Here is a 19,259-nt window from a genome sequence, read left to right on the forward strand (position 1 = left end):
TAAAAACTCTCGGGGAAGGGATTTATGATTCATGACAATTGTGTTGCTTTTAGATGATCTGTCTTTAGGCAGATAAGGGGAATTCAGAGACAGCTTTTCTCTGCATTTGCTGGTTTTAAAGTACCTACAGATCAAAATAATCAAGATGCCCAAGCAGCATATTTTGCAGTGGTATATTCTGCTACCCTTCAATATCATCATATCATATTGGGCTCTGCGCACCAGGAAAAGCAAGTTCATTTTTAAAGATAATCTGGAGGAGGAGAAGGGGGTGGCTCAGAGGCCACATCAGGACTCCTTCCAGGAGTTTATAAAAAGAAGAGCAGTCAGAAGCACAAATTGTGAAACTGAGCAGGACCCTGTGGGGCCCTCCTGAGCACAAAAGCCCTCCTGTCTCCTGTTTCTTGTTTGTAGAAATAGGCTTTAGTCTCCTATGCCTTCCCAGAGTTCCTACTAATTAGGGAAGAGAGGGAATTCAGAAACAAAGGAAAAGCAGTTAAGCAAGAAAAGCAATGATAATAGTTCAGTGGTAAAACAGAATCCTAGTTCCTTCTCAAGGGATATACCTAACAACCTGATGCATATCCTTGAGCTGTCTGTAGAAACTAAGATTCCCAGCCCCCCAACCCAAGTAGAGAATGGTGACTACATGCTAACCACAAGCATGTAGAACCCAGACTGGCTAGAACCACAAGGTTAATGATAAAGATTCCTGAAACACCACTCTGTTACCTTACCACCAACCAATCAGAAGAAAGTCAAGCACCTTGCAGCTCTTACCCCAAATGCTGCCTTTAAAAAAACTCTTTCCTGAAAGCTATCAGGGAGTTTGGGTCTTTTGAGCATGAACTGCCCATTCTTCTTGCTTGGCACCCTGCAAATAAATGCTGTACTTTCCTTCACCACAACCCGGTATCGGTAGACTGGCTTTGCTGCGCAGTGGGTAAGCAGACCCAACTTTTCCTTATTCTGTTCCCAATCACAGGTATTGTCAGCACTGCACTAAGCAACAGCCCTTCTCAAACCTCTCTTCCAAAGTTATATTTTATTTGAAATGCAAACAATAAAGGTGGGTTTTGTTGTGTCTGAAACACAACATTCATATATCATAGCAAAGCACAATCAACTTTTTTAAAATTTCTTGCTGAAGAAATGACACTTGTATTTTCCACTGTTTTATTATAAAAATCAACATTTCATTTGTTACAACTCAACTTATTGTAATAATCAAAAAGGGGATTTATACAAGGTATTTTTATACAGTTTAAAATTAAAGCACTTATTTTACAAAAAGGGGGAAGTGAAGAGTGGACAAGGGCTGACCAAATGTTGGTCATTAAAATATAAATACATCCTTGCAAAGCACCATCGTACCAAAGTCCATGAACAAGAAACACCAGCTGACTTTAAGACAATGACGAAGATTAAAGCTTAAGAAAAAATTTAAAAACACAGAGGATAAAACATCTGAAAGCAGCACCAGATCCTTCACTTGCAAATAAGGCTAGTCCAGCTTAAGCATCTCAGTATCCTCTTTACTCTTATTATAATAAAATGTCCTCAACTAAGCCCAGATACTTAATTTCATGTAATGTTAGGTTTAATCAGACTTTGCTTTATTTTCTAATATTCATATTTAGGCATTGATATTTAGAGAGACATATACATAGAGATCTCTCTATCTATACATTTATCTATATCCCTGCCCTTATATTTGATTTAAAAAATTTTTTTAATAATTAAAAAAATTCTTTTCTTTTAAAAAAAGAATGGACAGTTAAGCAAAAGCACATTGTATAATTCTTTGGTGTTAACTACTGGGCACACCCTAAGTAATGGGAAATCTAAAAGTTAGTTTTTGTTAGGGCTATATTCCACTTCTGAGTACAAGGTATCACTTAGTTTATAATTCTACCTGTAAAGTCATGATGATTTTTTTCAGCAATAACTTAAGACTGGTTTAAGAATGCCTTATGAAAAAAAAACCCCAAAACAAAAAACCAGTAAAATTTACCTTGACTGAAGAAGGATGAGGTCAGTAATTTCATTCTAAATCATCTAGATTAACCGAAGAATCTACCTCCCTCTCTGCTCAGGTATAGGCTTAGTTTAACAAAAGGCAGAATCCAATCAAACAAATATCCTGAGTATATGGTTCACAATTTATAAAATCTTTTAAAATTATAACAGTAAAATGTTATGCTTTAGGGTCCGAAGTCTTTAAAAGTTTGAGAATTTCAAAAGCTAAATTTTGAGCCTATTGTGAAATGATGCAATCCCAGAAGTCAGAAACCAACCATATGCTACTAGTACTTTGTAAAATCATCTGTTATTTCTCTTGGTTCATTTTAGGTTTGGGATAAGGAAAGGGGTACCAAATAAAATTAAATTTCTTGAGTTTAAGAATTTTGAGAACATGTTTTAAACAATGCTTGATTATGAACTTCTTTAAGACTCAGTCCATGTCTACACTTAGTGTACAGTCTCATTTACTGATGCTCAAACATTTGTCAGCCATCTGATAATCACATACTCATACCCACACTCCAGACATACTATTCATGTCATTATTCAGAATGAAGTACTGCGCTTATTAAAAGTTTGACATACTTGGGGGGCATGAAAAGGCCAAGATTTTTGTTTCTGAATCTTGTTAGATGTGTAATGGTAATAACCAACATGCTGCTTTTATGGCATGCAAATCAATGAAGTGGCAAGTTTCCCCCTGCAAGAGATAAAGCAATTTTTAAAACTACACTTTTAAGAATCTAGTCGAGGCACAGGACTTGACAGAGAAACAACAGCAGCAGACCTATCGCAGAGCCAGGTTTGCTTGCTTAAGGCAAGCCTTTCTTTTGTACCAAAAGTAAATAGTCTCTATACTAAGATTACTGCTATCAGGTCACATAAATATACACAGTTCATTAAAAGATTAAGTCACAGTTACTAACCCTACGTGAAGTATTCTTCATTAATGAGCTTTTACAGCAAAACAAAAAAATTTTCCCTCCAAACTAACTGCTACCTAATAAGGATGGTGGCTATTTTTATACCTTAACAATGTCTTAATATTAAATGAGTTGGTTGTATACAAATGATTGACTTTGGAGTATTTTTAAATGATGAAAACATACAATCCTCAGTCATCTTAAAATTTTACTGCTCAAAAGCCCCCACCCCCAATTTCTGGCCTATATTAGATGAAAATGTACTGTAAAGACTTCATTTCTAAATACATATCAACCCTTTAGAACAGTTGTTCTCAAACTTATTGAAGGGTCAGATAAGCTCTTGGTGGTACATCACAAAGTATTTTTATATTAAAATTAAAATAATGATAATTTTCTGCTAAACATATAATATCTCATGATGTGCTAGTTAGAAGAGTTATAGCAAGTGTCAGAGGCATAACAAAATTTCCTGAAAGAAAAATTAATATTGAGAAAATTCTACGCCTTAACTGTTTTTTACATTGTGAATATGCCATTATCTGATATAGGCAACAAAATCCTTTGGGCCATTGTTCAGAAAACCAGGGCTCTGCAGGAGCCAAGTTCAAGATTATAAAAGTTCAGAATTATAAAAGACCACTTCAGTGAAGACTAGCTTACTACAGGGCACAGAAAGCATGCTATGCTGAAGTTCAATTCTCAGATAATTTTAATGACATCAGTAACTGGGCATACTTCACGCCATACAATCACAATGAATACTTTTGCATTTAAGGAATATAATGAAATTTTATTCATTGCCCCCCAGCATGGATAATGAATCTAGCAATACTCCAAATTCAAAACACTTTTTCCCTTTTTCCCCTGATCTGTGCTCTCATATATTAATTTATCTTCCAGTTAAAGATCCTGTGTTTTAATAAACAAGATAGTCTACTTTTAAGCTTAACTGTCCATATAATATGAGGGTCAATAAATCTTTCCTGAATTTTGACAATTCTCTCATTGAAAGGTACTCCCCAAAATGTTAAGAATCCATCTCAAATACCAAGAAAGAGGATTCTGAGATTAAGCTGAACTGCCTTCAAATAATTTCAAACAAATTGGCACACAAATTAGTATTTTGCAAGAAGAGGCCATTGCCATCGCAGTACAAGCACTTGAACTGAGATATAACAAGGCAATATTCTTCTTAGTTCATTATAGTGCAAGTTTCCACATGGGAAGCCCACCAGATAAAGATGCACATTAAAAAATGTAAACATATAGAATTCTCAAATTCTAAGTGATACCCAGTTATTGCTAACCTTTCCATCTTCATTTGAGCATCAAGCGCCCTTGTGTGTCACAGAACGCAACTTCAATGTCCATTTTGTTAGAACTTGAGCACTCTGTTCCATCAACAGGAAGAGTTAACACTCGTCTGACTGAAATGCAAGATACTAATGGATTACCATTTATTTATACGCAAAATCAAGTGCACCTGATTCATATAAGGTACTCCCAATAATCTAAGCATTACTCTGAAACCGTGTTTTTTTCTCTTTAAAAAGATTACTTAGGTATATTTTTAAATTGCTTAAACAGTTAGGTCACCTCTACCAAAATTCTGAATCCCTTCTTCCACTGTTTTCTCTTCGGTCCTGAAATCCAGAGAGGCCTCAACAAAACAGAATTAAAAAAAAAAAAATCATTCGATAACAACTGACCAACATCTGTTAAGATAAAATTACATTAGTTTAAAAACACATTCAACTTTAGCAGAGAAATTCTGGAAACATGTAAAAAGCAGGAAACCAACTTCTGGCAAGGTGGCAGAGCAGTGCTAGAATCATTCCACAGGTCAGCCCTGATAGCTGAAGATGAAGCAGCCCCAGTACCACACAGGTCAGGCAGATTACATAAGAGCCTTCAAATATTCCCCTCCACCCAAGTTCTGACAGCTGAGAAGTTAATAGTTTGCCTTCTCATGTAATCCATATCGTTAAATTTGTTAAATCGTCTTAATCCATCATGGAATAAGAGAGAAGACACATAAAAAATATATGAGGTGATTACAAGAATAATTCATGGATAATTTGAAAACAATCTAACATTCACATTAGGTAACAGAAAGATATTAAACTCATGTCACACATTAGAAGAGGTATGTATGTAGAGATCATTCTGAGAAAAATTGGCCTAAAGAACATGAAAATGTCACCAACAGTTAATGAAGGGAAAACCCAACGATAACAAAAAATTCTCTTTTTAAATAGATTGTCTCTAACCGGAACATATTTAAATGTTTTACTAGGAAAGATACATATAAAATTGATTTCATATTGTGATATTATATGCTGAAAGTACTGCAAGGATATATGATTAATTTACAACAAAACTTAATGGTTAAATTTGTAACTCTTAAACATTGTCTATATGTGCTGTAAAAAGACATTTTAATGAGCATTAAAACAATCTTGGAAGTAAAGAGGAGCAATAACATGTCTAACCTTTGATCATTATGCGAACCCAGCAGTCCAAATGAAGAGCTAAGCTGACTGGGGTATGGAGCTAGTAGAAATATTAAAATGAAAACTTAATTTAGAAAATTCCATTTTATCAATCCTCAGATAAAAAACTGTGAATAAATTATGGTATTTTGGCAAAATACCCTACAATACTGCTAGGGGAGGAAGCAAGGTGAAAACACCCAGGGAAAAAAATTAATATATGACAGAGGAGTGAGTTTTAAGGTAGGGACAGAAGACTTGCACAACAAACGGCCCCATAGCATCTTACCAGACAGCTGATCTCTCCCACAACAGCAGCACCCCAAATGGATTTTTATAAATATCTATTTTCCTCGATAAAATTGTTGGATTCCTAGAGAAAACAAAGCCCTTTAGCCAAAGTTAGTATTAATTTTTTTTTTTCCTTTCATTTCTTAAATCTGCTGGCCTTCAAATGTTAGTTAACATGAAGGTCATTTGGCTACTTCCAAGTATCTATAGTTTGCTGCTCTGAGATGGACTTTAATTTTTTTCTTCTTCTTTTTTGTTTTTTTTTTTTTTTTTTTTTGGTATCAATAAAGCCCAGACATTCCTGGTCAGTGATGCCTTTATTATTCCTGTTTCCTTTGTACTCAGTCACTTCACTGGGTTTAAGGCATGCTTTGTGTATTTAGTTTGCAAAAATAAAACTTTTAGTACAAATTTATTTTTTATACAAATTTTTATGGCACAAGCAGCAAATGTGCTGTTTTAAGAAAATATATAAATATCTTTTCCTTCTGTACAAATATCTCCAGTATGCCCTACCCCATTTATAATTTTTATCTGTACATGGTCTGCCTCACCCTTCTCGAAGAGCTCCCTCCCCCCCTCCAGATCTCAACCGAATTCGTGTTTACACTTTCGTGTGGGAGGCAGTCAGAGGAGGAGGGCCCCTCCTCAGGAGGAGTCTGTACAGGGAGAGGGCGGCGGTGGGTAGAGGTGATGAGAGTAGCTCCTCTCTGTGTATGGAGAAGGTGGGCAGCTTTCATAGTTCTCTTCTGCCGACAAGTACTGGCTTCGGGGCGTGGGAGGCGGAGGCACAGGCTCTGAGTCATAGTTCAAGTCACTAGTGTAGCCCTTGGCTGTGGCCACTGAGGTCATTATTCTCCGGCTGGGAGCGTAGTCACTGTCACAAACATCTGTACTGCAGGGTGTGGTGGGCGGTGCAAAGTGCCGGTAACTGTGCGGCCTGTAGCTGGCATAGGGAGAAAATCAGGAGAGGCTGAGTCAGGGTTCTGGAGAGGTGGTTTTCTCTATCAGAATACAGAGGTATTAAACGCAACCTTCACCTGCAAGACGATAAGCTACTACAATTTAAGGCTGCACCAACCAAGAGGCAGTTTTCCATGGCAGATTGGAGGAGGAAGGTAGCATGTGTTTAATATTTGTAGATAAAATGTGATTAGAGGCAATTAAAAGTGGATCGAATGGGAATGCAGAGGTGAACCCATTCTAGCCTCTGGGTGTGCGCTTGTATCTTTAAGTTACCCTGTATCACAGAATAAAAAAGAACTATTCAAAGTTGTATTTAATGGTCATCTTTGGAAAACCTCTCAGTTATACATTTTGGATTTAGTCTATATAGTGGACCTCACCAATTTCTGCCTCTCCATGATCTGTGAGAAGAATGGGTCTTTATCATCTTACATTACTCAAACATGTTAGCATTCTCTCAATACTCCTTAAACGATCTATGATTTACCTGATGAATAATTTAATGATGTCTGAAGACTTCACTCTCTCTTTACAACTCAAATACTGTACAAGCCAGGCTGAATTTTGGTAGACAGCCTAAGGAGCTTATCTATCCCATTATTATTACTATCAGCAAAGGGAAACTGCTGTGGTTTGGGGGAAGGAGTGTTGATTCCCTGTATGTAGACAAGCATATTGTCCTAAGAGTGGCTCTAACTGAACATCAAAATGATAAATTCTAGGGCTTCCCTGGTGGCGCAGTGGTTGAGAGTCCGCCTGCCGATGCAGGGGACGCGGGTTCGTGCCCCGGTCCAGGAGGATCCCACATGCCCGGAGCGGCTGGGCCCGTGAGCCATGGCCGCTGAGTCTGCGCGTCCGGAGCCTGTGCTCCGCAACGGGAGAGGCCACAACAGTGAGAGGCCCGCGTACCGCAAAAAAAAAAAAAAAGATAAATTCTAGGTATCCATACAGGACCAGTGAATTTTCTAATATGTATTTCAGAGTCCTAATTTATTTTTTACACCTTTTAAGCTACCTTTTCAAATAATCTATAGCTGTTAAGTCAAGTTTGTAGCGTGGCCAACTAAAGAAAAAGGCACTGGAAAGAGAGAAATGTACTAGTGAAAATAAGAGCTGACAAATTGTTGGCTTTTCTATCATTTGTACTTCTATCTATAACTTCTTATACCACTCATAGTCTAAGTATAGTAAAGCTGATCTTATTTCATATTTATCTCAATCAAGATTTATTTATATGCTTTCCCATCAGACAAAATGACTGCAAGAGTAGGGCAAGAACAAGTGTAAAACTGAAGTAACGATTTATAAAATACCTAGCGATACAGAGTGCCAGATAACACCTTAGGATAAAAGCCATGTGAGGCAAGCCCTCAGTGGTATGAAAAGAAATGGCTGCAAAAGACCAAAAGTTACATGACCTGCCAAGCAGGTTCTCAAGCACGTTTACTACCAGTACTAACATGATGTCATAGTACTTTTTAGGTCTTATCTTTCTGTCCAATCAGGTGGCGAGCCTTGGAGAAATTTCTTGGCTCTACATTTAAAAGGCCCAAATTCCATTTTCATGGGAGAAAAAAAAAAAGAGGAGAGAACGAAAGGAAATAGAATTAACAAAATTCTTTTAAGTTTCACAAACTTTAAGTTAGACAAAAATTTCAACAAGTGATAAAAAGTTTCACTCTGAATAAATAAACTGGGCTTAATATGAGATGTGGGAAATGGTTAAGTAAGAATTGGTTTTGATGCAATTATGTTTACTTGAACCAAACAGTGTTTTATTCAATTTAAGGAAATTAAATTTTTAAAAGTAAAATTTTAGGTCTTTCCTTTTGTTTTTTCAATTTTCAGGTTTCTGCCTTTCTATTTGGCTTTTTAGAACAAACCTGTGGTAGGGAAAGCAACATTTACAATAAAACATAAAAACAATCAGTTCAGAGCCAAGCCTATCTTATCCATAAACTGAAATGAGAATTGTGAATGAGATACTATAAACAATTTCCACTTGCTTTCTACACATCTATAAGGTTATGTATCAGGGCAATCTGACTGGAATGCTAGAAAACACCTGATCGCGAAGATAATAGGCACTTGAGGGATGCCAATAAACACTGGGCACTAAGTGAAGAGAGAGCGTAAGTTTTTGACTTTCTGCTGGCCTCTCGAATAAGACGAAAGATGACACACTAGGACTTAACTTGCTCATCCCTAGCTCTACAGCCTCACGAATCAGCACAAAGGCATAATCCCCCCCATTTCTGGCTTACAAATACATTTCAGTTATTTTAGTGAGTCATGATTTATTCCATGCAACTATATGAGAAACTTTTCATTCCAGATTGTAATAACATATGTAAGCAAGAGGTGAACTTAAGCTTCTCTCAACTTTTCTCAAATTCTGTTCCCTTAATACTCCTGCTGTTCTAGAGTTCTCGTTAACGCTCCCAACCTTAGTTTTATCCCAATATTCCACTGAAGACTATCAATCAAACCCAACCTCAGCAGTAACCTATTTTGCAATCAAGTCACTTTGGGGGGTAACTTCCTTAGAATACTGCCAAAGCCTGGGGGCTCTACCTTAACACTTTAAAAGAAAGCAGTTTTGACTCTCTTTAAAAAATGTATAGTGCCATGAAGACCCGAACAGACATTTTTCCAAAGAGGAAATGCAGATGGCCAACAGGCACATGAAAAGATGCTTGACATTGCTATCATCAGCAAAATGCAAATCAAAACCACAATGAGGTATCACTTCACACCTGTCAGAAGGGCTATCATCAAAAAGAATACAAATAACAAACATTGGCAGGATGTAGAGAAAAGAGAACCCTTGTACACTGTTAGTGGGAATGCAAATTGATGCAGCCACTGTGGAAAACAGTATGGAGGTTTCTCAAAAAACTAAAATAGAACTATCATATGACCCAGCAATTCCACTCCTGGGTATATATCTGAAAAAATGGAAACACTAATTCGAAAAGATATGTGCACCCCAATGTTCCCAGCAGCATTATTACAATTGCCAAGATATGGAAGCAACCTAAGTGTCCATCAACACATGAATGGATAAAGAAGATGTGGTACACACGTACACACACACACACACACACAACGGAATACTATTCAGCCATAAAAAAGAAAGACACTTTGCCATTTGCAATAACATGGATAGACTTGGAGGGTACTGAGCTAAGTGAAGTAAGTCAGAGAGAGAAAGACAAATACTGTATGATATCAATTATATGTGGAATTTAAAAAATACAACAAACTAGTGAATATAACAAAAAAGAAGCAGGCCCACAGATATTGAGAACAAACTAGTGGTTACTACTGGGGAGAGAGAAGTGGGGAGGGGCAATTTAGGGGCAGGGGAATAAGAGGTATAATCTTTTAGGTATAAAATAAGCTACGAGCTTATATTGTACAACACAGGGAATAGCCAATATTTTATAATAACTGTAAATGGAATATAACCCCTAAAAATTGTGAATCACTATACTGTACACCTGTAACTTATATAGTATTGTACATCAACTGTACTTCAATTTTAAAAAAGTATAATGCCCTCAAAGAAAAGGATTTGTGGTAGGGGCAATATCAGCATTACCAAGACAAGATGCCTGTTCTCTCTTGGTGACCATCATCTACTCATTCAGGGCTACAGCAAACTCACAACTAGAATACTTGCTTCTAATAAATACTTCGATTTATGCTGGAGGAGAATGTGTATTACCTGTAGGACCTATGAGTGGAAGGACTGTTTGAAGAATAACCAAATTCCATAGTGTAATGTGATCGCTCTGTGGCCGGGGATGGCGGAGGGTTCAAAATCTAAAAGGAAAAATAATCAAATCATTGAAATAAGAAGAGTCTATTCCAGACAGAGACTATTAGCCTTTTTTCAACTTCTTTTCCTTCATCTCTGTTCATATTCCTTTCCATTACACTAGTAGCACAATCCTGTTTCAAAGAACTGACCTAAACTAGTACTTCAGGACTGTGGCTCTCCACCCCCCAAGACACAATTTCATTATGGCTGAATAGCACAAGGTGATGAGAAGGAAATCTGTAATCTACAAGCCACTGGTTTAAGTGTAGCACAACTGGGTTCTGAGTTTTTAAAATTATAAATGTTTAGAGAAAACTAACTGACTTAGGAGAAATACCAGGTGTGCATCTTCTCTTGGGAGGTCATGGAATGAAGGTCCTTAGCCTCTCAGGAGGTACTATTCAATAGTTCTACTTTTACCCAGTATATGAAATTAATGTCACTGTTTTCAAATATGCTGGTTGCTACACAGTAAACTTAAAGAAAGGTTTCTAAGTGCTCACGTGGTGGTAAATCCTTTGAGCCTTATATACCTAAATTCTATACTAAAAAACTTTTTATATTACCATCACTGAGTATCCACATTTAAATAAGTTAAAAATCTAAGATCCTGTTTATCTTAGTATTCAAAGTGAACAAAGGAAAACAGACTGCTTACTGCAGGGAAGTAAGTGCCTTTGGTGCTTGAAGAACTACTTGACGATGCTCCTGTGACATGAGCTCGGTCATAAGGGGGTCCACTGCTTCCCCCCATGATACTGAGGGAGCTTATCATTGATTTACCTCGAGACATTCCTAAAATGAAGGAGGATAATACTGAAGTTGAATAAGATCTATAAAAATGCATGAAATAATTTTATTCAGGACTAGAATTATAAATACCAATAGTCAAATAGTTTGGTGTTAAAACAATTTATGCCCTCTTTTCCCAATAATAATTGAAAACACTTAATGGAAAAGAGAAACAAATGTTCCCTAGAAGTGGACACTTCCGCTGAGAGCTGGCCTAGAACAAGGCCAAGAATAGCTCCCAGCCCTTCCTCTTCCCCAGAATGGAAGCAGAGCTCTTCAAACTGAGAGGTTTTCAACCTCTTAGAGGATCTGAGAAAGAACGAACTGTGGAGAGCGGAGGCTGCAAAGCAGAGCAGACTAAGTAATAGATCTGCTCACAAGAAAACTAAACCCATTTTTAAGGGCATAAATTCACTGTATGGAAGATTATTGCTTTATCTACTGGATGCAAATGTTGTTGGAATCACAACTACAATGTTAAAGAAGAAATTCCATTTTTTCAAAGTGACTTCCCAAATTCCATTAACAAAGTTAGGTATGGTAACAAGGAATCATTAACAGTTTTAAAAATCACATGTTTCCTTAGCGTTAACATCCAGAATAAGTTATTTCCACAGGGCTCTTGGCCTGGTATCTCTTTCTCCATATTCATCACAAGAAAGGCTTCTTTTCACTGAGGGTACCAAAATGTATTGAAAAGAAAGCTGGGGCTTCCCTGGTGGTGCAGGGGTTGAGAATCCGCCTGCCAATGCAGGGGACGTGGGTTCAAGCCCTGGTCCGGGAGGATCCCACATGCCGCGGAGCAGATAGGCCTGTGCATCACAGCTACTGAGCCTGTGCTCTGGAGTCTGCGAGCCATAGCTACCGAAGCCTGCGCGCCTAGAGCCCGCGCTCCACAGAGGGAGAGCCCACCGCAAGGAGAAGCCCGCGCACAGGAACGAAGAGTGGCCCCGGCTCGCCGCAACTAGAGAAAGCCCGCGTGCAGCAACAAAGACCCAACGAAGCCAAAAATAAATAAATAAATAAATTTATTTAAAAAAAAAAAAAACTGTACGTCCCTAGAGCAATATGGTCTCTCCCAAATATAGAACATCTGGCAACTTGGCTATGTTTGAACAAAACCTACTCCCACTGTCATCACCTAAGTTAGAAGAAAACATAAGATGATATATACCTCCCTGCTCTCACTCAGGTATTTCTAAATCTCTGTTTGCTGAAAAGGAATCTTCATTTTTTGGCCTCCTTTAATTCCTGGGCTCAGTAGTACTGAGGTCTCTTGGTAGTGAACCTAAAGAATTGTGGTTTATGACTCTTTTCACCAAATGACCAGTTGATTCATTTTCAGTAGAGCACATCCAGAAATGCAGTATATGCAGTAAATGTATTATATATAAATGCTTGTATGTACATATATTTGCTTTATATCCTTTGGCAGTTTCTACCAAACCATACCTAAGGACTTCTGTGTAAAGAGAAGGTGCTAAAAGTAAAAGAGAACATTTGTTCTTATAATTATTTAAACCCAAAGTGGTCTACGTTGACATAGACTGTAGGCAGTATTCTGTTTCCATAACGGAAACGTGGCAGTCTTGCCAGGACCCAAGACTTGATTCTCAATGGATCAGTCTCAGCTCACCTGGAAGAGATCCTGACAAAGAGCTTGGGTGTGGCACATAACCAAGGGGCACAGAAGCTGGTCCATGAACTACATAGTCATTAGTCATGGTTTCCCCATCGCCCTTCATACGTGGACACAACATCCTCTGGCAAATAAAGTATATGGTTCCAGACACAAAAATGGTAACAATTACTCCAATAACTGAACCAACTGTATTGGTGGCCTGTGGTGCTGGCTCCTCAGTTGGATCTAAAATGGGAATGCAGTACAGTTATATAATGGAAAAACAACTGTAGGTTCAAAAGAGTAATTAAAAAGAGGGCTTGCAAGCAGAATGTGAGGCTAATGAAGACAACTGGTAAACACTTTTCTCTGTTATGAATACATATACATCATGCCCCATGGATACACACACAAACATCATGGTTAGGAATCAAACGAATTATCCTTAAGTGAAAACAGACACAGAACAATACCTTCGGAAGTATAATTGTAAATCAATAACAAAAATGTTAATTATAGACTTAAACACCATTAAGAAGCTTAAAACCATATATAGAGATAAAATCTATCCTACTTCATTCTGTATATCATAAAAATCAATAAGGTTACTTTGGAATTTCAGAGAAAATTTTAGGGTCAGAAGGGATGGACCTGGAAAAGTCATCAAATGTTTTACCTGGAATGGTAAAAAAGCCAAAATCAGCTCTGAGCTTGATTTTAGGTCTGAAAAGTGACATTTAGGCCTGGTGAAGAGAAAGTAGAAGCTACAGATGAGCATTAGCTCTCAGGCCCAATATACTGCTGCCTTAAGGGTGAGTCTAGTCGTCTGAGGGCAAGGTATTTAAGGTCTCTGATACTTGAGTACCCGAGGACTCAGAAAGAAAAGCCAGAGCATGAGATGACCATGACATCTGTTTTCATGGAATCCCTGAGCTATCTGAGGCTTTAGAAGCAGAGGGCATCAATATTAGAGGTAGAGGGAAATAGCAAAAGGGCTCATCAGATTCAGAACATTACTCTTCTATTCAGAAGGAAAATCCTTCCATTCTGAATACTCAGACTATACTTCACAATTGCAGATCCTTTAAAAACCTTCCTTCTGCTTCATCTTGCCTCAAAAGCGCCCATCCACATGGCTAACTCACCCTATGATTAAATCCAAGAAATGAGAGAAAACAACATCACTAAGTTACATAATACGTAGGGGCTGCCAGTCCCATATTATCACCTACGGACTCTGAGGCACAGACTCCTTAGTCCTTGTGAGCAACAGCCCACCTTCCTCATTCTTTTTCAGTGCACTGGCATTCCTTTCTAACGCCAACCTTCAAGAAAGAACAGTTTACACTCACCATCTCCAATTCTTAGTCTCTGGGTCACATCTTAACTCACTGAAATTGGACTTCTGTCCTCACTACCACAATGAAACTAGTCTGCAAAGGTCAAAGTTCTCCTATTTGCCATAGTCAATAAACTCTTCTTCTCACTGACATGTCTACACATTCGATATTGCTGACTCCTGTTCTCTTCTCAAAAATGCCCGATCCTTCCAAGATACCACTCTCTCAGTTTTACCATCTGATTATTTGTTGTTTCCTCTCGTTGGCTTCATTCTCTTCTGTCTGCCTCAAGTGCAGGTGCTTCCCAGAGTTCTACCACCTGCTATTTTCCTCCGCTGCTTACTCTCCCTAGGAGATTTCGTCTACTGCCTCAGCTGTAATTGACAGTAATAGAGACTAAAAAGCCCACCTCTCTCTCTTGAGCCACAGACCCACAGAGTCAACTTTCTGAACAGCCACAACAGGGAACCCAACGGGCAACTTTAATGCAACATAATCCAAACTGAACTCATAGTCACCGTCATTTGTCAATGATTCCTAGATCCCAGGGGTTCTAGGTAGATCAGAAATAAATGAGGGCACCTGTAGCAAATTAAAGGAATTTAAATTATATTTAAAACAAAAATAAACTAATTAAAAATCTACATCAGCTAAACATGACATCCACAGTCAAGACACAAAATGATACTTGGGTTCTTAGTCTCTGCCATATATTCTAGTTGATGACTCCAGTCACTCAGTGAGGTAACCTGTGAGTCCATCTAGACTTATCAACTCTAAGTGATTACCAAATCCTTTTTATTCTATTTCTGGAATAACTTTGAAATCTATCCCCTCCCTCCTTTCCACCACCACTGCTCCCCTTGATTTAGACCTCCACCGTCTTTCTGCTGGAACTACAATAGCCTCCAAAGCATTTTAAAATTATAGGCTGCAAGTTATTAGATGGTAAAAACAACTTAGTGGGTTGAAACCAGCATTTTGAAACAGAAAACTTCAGAATGCGTTCCACACAATATAGGTAAATACTGTCGTATGACACTTTCATTTGTGTGTACTCACATCTTTGTATTTCTCTTGATGTGGTCAAAACATTTTCAAATCTAAAACCAATCTAAAAAATTTCCCTGCCATAATCCTATCACCTCCAATGCATCTGCTTTACAGCTTTCACAATTATGTAGCCATACCAGTCCTTCACTTAAGTTTTTCAATGGCTCTCCATTATTCTGGAATACTGTCTAGACTCTTTAGAGGAAAAGCAAAATCCTTCGTGATCTCACCTTTACATAGGCTATCTCCACCTGACACCCCTCAAGACAGGAGCCTGTATTTTGGCAGTCCAATTTACATGTAACTTCTCAAAGGTGCTCGTTTCACTCTGGTTTTGAGCAGGACAGGACAGTCCCTCTGCCTGGAATGCAATCTCTCCACTTATCCGCATAAGTAACACTATTCACTGACCAACACCCACCAACCTTATGCACCATTTTTCTAAGACGTTTTCCCTGATGAACCCCATCTTCATTCCTAAAGATCTGACTACTCTCTTCTTTGTGCTAATCCTTGTATAGATCTCTATTACAGCACATTTAATATCATTTATCACACTCCTTTATCAAGTACCTACTATGAGCCAAGCTGTCATGTTTTATATACATTAAATCATTTAATTTTCTCACAACAGCCATGCTAAATATTATCTTCATTTTAAAGATGGAGAAACTGAGGCCTAACAAGAGCAAATAATTGCTGGTAAGCGGTGAAGTTAGAATTCAAATCCATCTCTGCCTGGCTTTAAAATCCCTCTTCTTACTACCAACCTCCAACCACAGAGGACTCTGAGAACCTTGGTACAGGTACCATGTATCCTCAGCACACAGTAGGTATTCAGTACATGTTTGCTGAATAAATGAATAGTTTCCAAAAATTTTAGTGAGTCTCCCATTTGAATTTTGTAAAAGTACCAGCTTAAAGTCTTTGTTACGATTACAGAGCTTTAAAATGAGTTCTGTCTAAACTCCACAAAACCAGGGTAGGTAGACCTGGCTTGTGTTGAATTCCATTCAGAACTGTTTGCCAATTTGGGATATGTTTTATCTTAGGACATTAGTCAATAGTTACGAACCCTGAAGAAATACAGGTTATTTAGCCTAAGGTCTCTAGACCTAGGGGTGTATGGTGGCTCAAGTATCCTCAGGCTGCATTTTAAGGAAGCTCTTAAAAAGCCACTGAGAGACTGGTAGAAACTTACCCAGAAAATAAATGGGAGATTTTAAACATGGACCAATGTTCAGAAACTCTTTAAGTTTAGACCACTGATTGATTTCTACATATCTAAACTGAGAATTTCCTAACTTTAGTTTTGGCAAAACAATATTCTTTTCTGATGCTTTACTAAATGTTTCTGTGAAGATTTTTGTACAGAAGAAAACTACTGTCTCTAAGAAATTATTAAATACAAAATGTAAGAAATCCCTGGTACAAATAACTAACTTAATAACTTGTTTCTTAATAAGGAAATATTGGTTGCAAGTGAACCTCACACATAAAGAAAAGGAAAAGTACTTTAAAAATTCTCCCTTAAGAGTAATAAACAAGGTTTTAGTCATACTTACAACAATCCAGTTCATCTGATTTGTCACTGCAATCTAAATTATGATCACATTTCTTGTGTTTTCCAACGCACTGACCATTGGCGCAGCGGAATTGATCAATTAAGCAAAGCACTGAGGAAAAAAATGCAAATCGTTTTCTTATTTTTGCTACCATGTAAAGGTAAACTCTGGCAAAAGTCAAAAAGTGCTTTCTGGGCGCAAATGAAAAACAAATTAGACTTTTAGAGAAAACTTACAAATTATTCTCTGGGGATTTCAACTGGTCGAGAGAAAAAAGAAGACAAAGGAATCCAGCACAAAATTTCCTCTTTTGTCCTTTATGCTAAATTTCATCTTTCACTAACAATTCTGTCAAGAATTAAAGATTTCTACATGCATTTCTGGACACTAAAAATTTCCAGAGAATTTGTTTGTTTTTTTTGTTTTTGTCGTGGTTGTTTTTTACTGTGTTAAAGGTTAGCAGATAAAAGAAGAAAATATGAAATTATTTTACGTTGTAATAAATAAATCCACTAACTGAGAGCTCACTGGAAACAAGGACTAGTTTTACATACTGAAGGTCTAATGTTTTGGCCTCATTTCTCAACTTGTAAAGCTTATTAACGTGTATAAACCGTACGCGTGTTAAGTGAATTAAAACAATTTAGAACATGCTACTACGTTTAGAAATAATAAAGTCAAATACAGTTGAAAAACCCCAAATCTACCACTGAATGAGCCAAAGCAATACTCTGAATTTCAAACAACTTAATTGAAAAAGGACTCCATAACCAGGCCTAGGAATTTCAGATACCTTCACAGTTCTTCTCATCTGACTTATCCTGGCAGTTGGCATCTCCATTGCATCTCAGGGCACCATCAATACACTGCCCACTGGCACACTGGAACTGGGACTCTGAGCACACAGGACAATTGAGCTCATCACTGTGATCTTCACATTCAGTAAACCCATCGCACCGCCAAGCCACAGGGATACAGTCAATTTCTCCCGTGAAACAAGTAAACTGCTGAGGAGAACATGTTGGGGGTTCTTCCAATGAACAAGGGGGAGGGGAGTGACAAAAACACAATCATAGTCACACAGAGGTACAAACATTTACACCTGAGTGAAGCCCGTTTAATAATTAGCATGTACAAAACAATTTATAATAGATAAAATCTGTAAAGTGTCTCACTGAATCAGAGAAGAAATATAATTTTTACAGTACTTCATTTAGATTCACTAACTTGCAAAACTATAAGGCAGAAGTTTTCTCATATACTATAATTCAAGTAGGATTACTGTATTTGCAATCCGTTATAATCTCACACATAACAATCATCACTATAATCATCGACCTCCAAATATTTTAAAGTTACCTTAGAATTCATAACTTTTCTAGCCCTGAGGTTCTCAAATAATGGTCCACAAACCCCTGGGGGTTCCTAACCTGCGACCTCTTTCAGGGAATTGACAGAAACTATTTGATAATAATATTAACATGTCACTTGCACTGGTGCCACAAAAGGCACGGTGGGTAAAACTTGGCACCTTAGCAGATTCAAGGCAATGGCACCAAACTGTACTAGTAGTCACTGCATTCTACATAGTCACATGCATACGGGGGTCGGGGGGGCATTGGGGAAGCCAGTTTCATTTAAGAATGTTCTTGATGAATCAGTAAAAATATTAATTACATTAAAATCAATTCTTTGAGTACATGTCTCCTCAATACTGTCTGACAAAATGGGAAGCATGTATAAAGCTCGTGTTGCATACCTCAGGCATGATGGTTTCTTAAGGGAAAGCATTCTGAGCTATAAACGCCACCTAAAATGGGACACCCTTCTGATGTGAAAGAACAACTGACAGATAAACTATCGATATTTGCACTTGGGTATTAGGCAGGAAGTTTTAAAAAAATGAACCAGTGAGTCAATTATTTCAAGGAAAACAATAGCAAATCCTAACACTGACCTTCTGTGGCAAATTATAACACTGGAACTTTCGATCAGAAATTATAATTTTGGAAGACCTATATCCAAAACTAAACTTGACAGACTCCTAGTACTTAAATATTTTTATGATGAGATTGGTGGTAATATTAATGTTATTTTTTTCGATACTGTATAATGAAACGCATCAAAATCTGAAGATCTGGGAATTTCTGAGTGGAATTCTAATATTTCCAAATGACCAGGTGTGAGGTTACAAAATAGTGCATGGGTAAAATATCCATTCTGAGCACAAGATAAATTAACGGATTTCAACATAAGAGACTATGAAAAGTGAACTGATATGGTTTCAAGTTCCACATTACAACTAAACCTATAGAAAACCACCACTTGTCAAGATTTGGTGTAGAATTCAAGATAAATGTAC

At 37.6% G+C, this 19,259-nt stretch overlaps 1 protein-coding gene across 8 annotated transcripts in view; it reads right to left on the reverse strand.

Annotated features, from left to right (window-relative positions):
• Positions 1–1,151: 1,151 nt before the first annotated feature.
• Positions 1,152–19,259, reverse strand: part of LRP6 (LDL receptor related protein 6) — a 189,390-nt gene continuing 171,282 nt past the window's right edge. For 6 of the 8 annotated variants that reach the window (XM_024128959.3, XM_055085474.1, XM_055085473.1 and 3 more), the window contains 6 exons: positions 17,691–17,927; positions 16,898–17,008; positions 12,955–13,185; positions 11,185–11,321; positions 10,431–10,528; positions 1,153–6,680 (listed from right to left, as the gene is read on the reverse strand). In XM_024128959.3, coding sequence (XP_023984727.1) covers positions 6,383–6,680; positions 10,431–10,528; positions 11,185–11,321; positions 12,955–13,185; positions 16,898–17,008; positions 17,691–17,927 — 1,112 coding nt within the window. In that variant the 3' untranslated portion in view covers positions 1,153–6,382. Of the gene's footprint in view, positions 6,681–10,430; positions 10,529–11,184; positions 11,322–12,954; positions 13,186–16,897; positions 17,009–17,690; positions 17,928–19,259 lie in introns of all 8 variants that reach the window. The other 2 variants (XR_003680261.2, XM_028491017.2) reach the window with 2 other exon arrangements.

The sequence above is a fragment of the Physeter macrocephalus genome, chromosome 6 (assembly GCF_002837175.3).
Source record: "Physeter macrocephalus isolate SW-GA chromosome 6, ASM283717v5, whole genome shotgun sequence".
NCBI classification, from domain to species: domain Eukaryota; kingdom Metazoa; phylum Chordata; class Mammalia; order Artiodactyla; family Physeteridae; genus Physeter; species Physeter macrocephalus.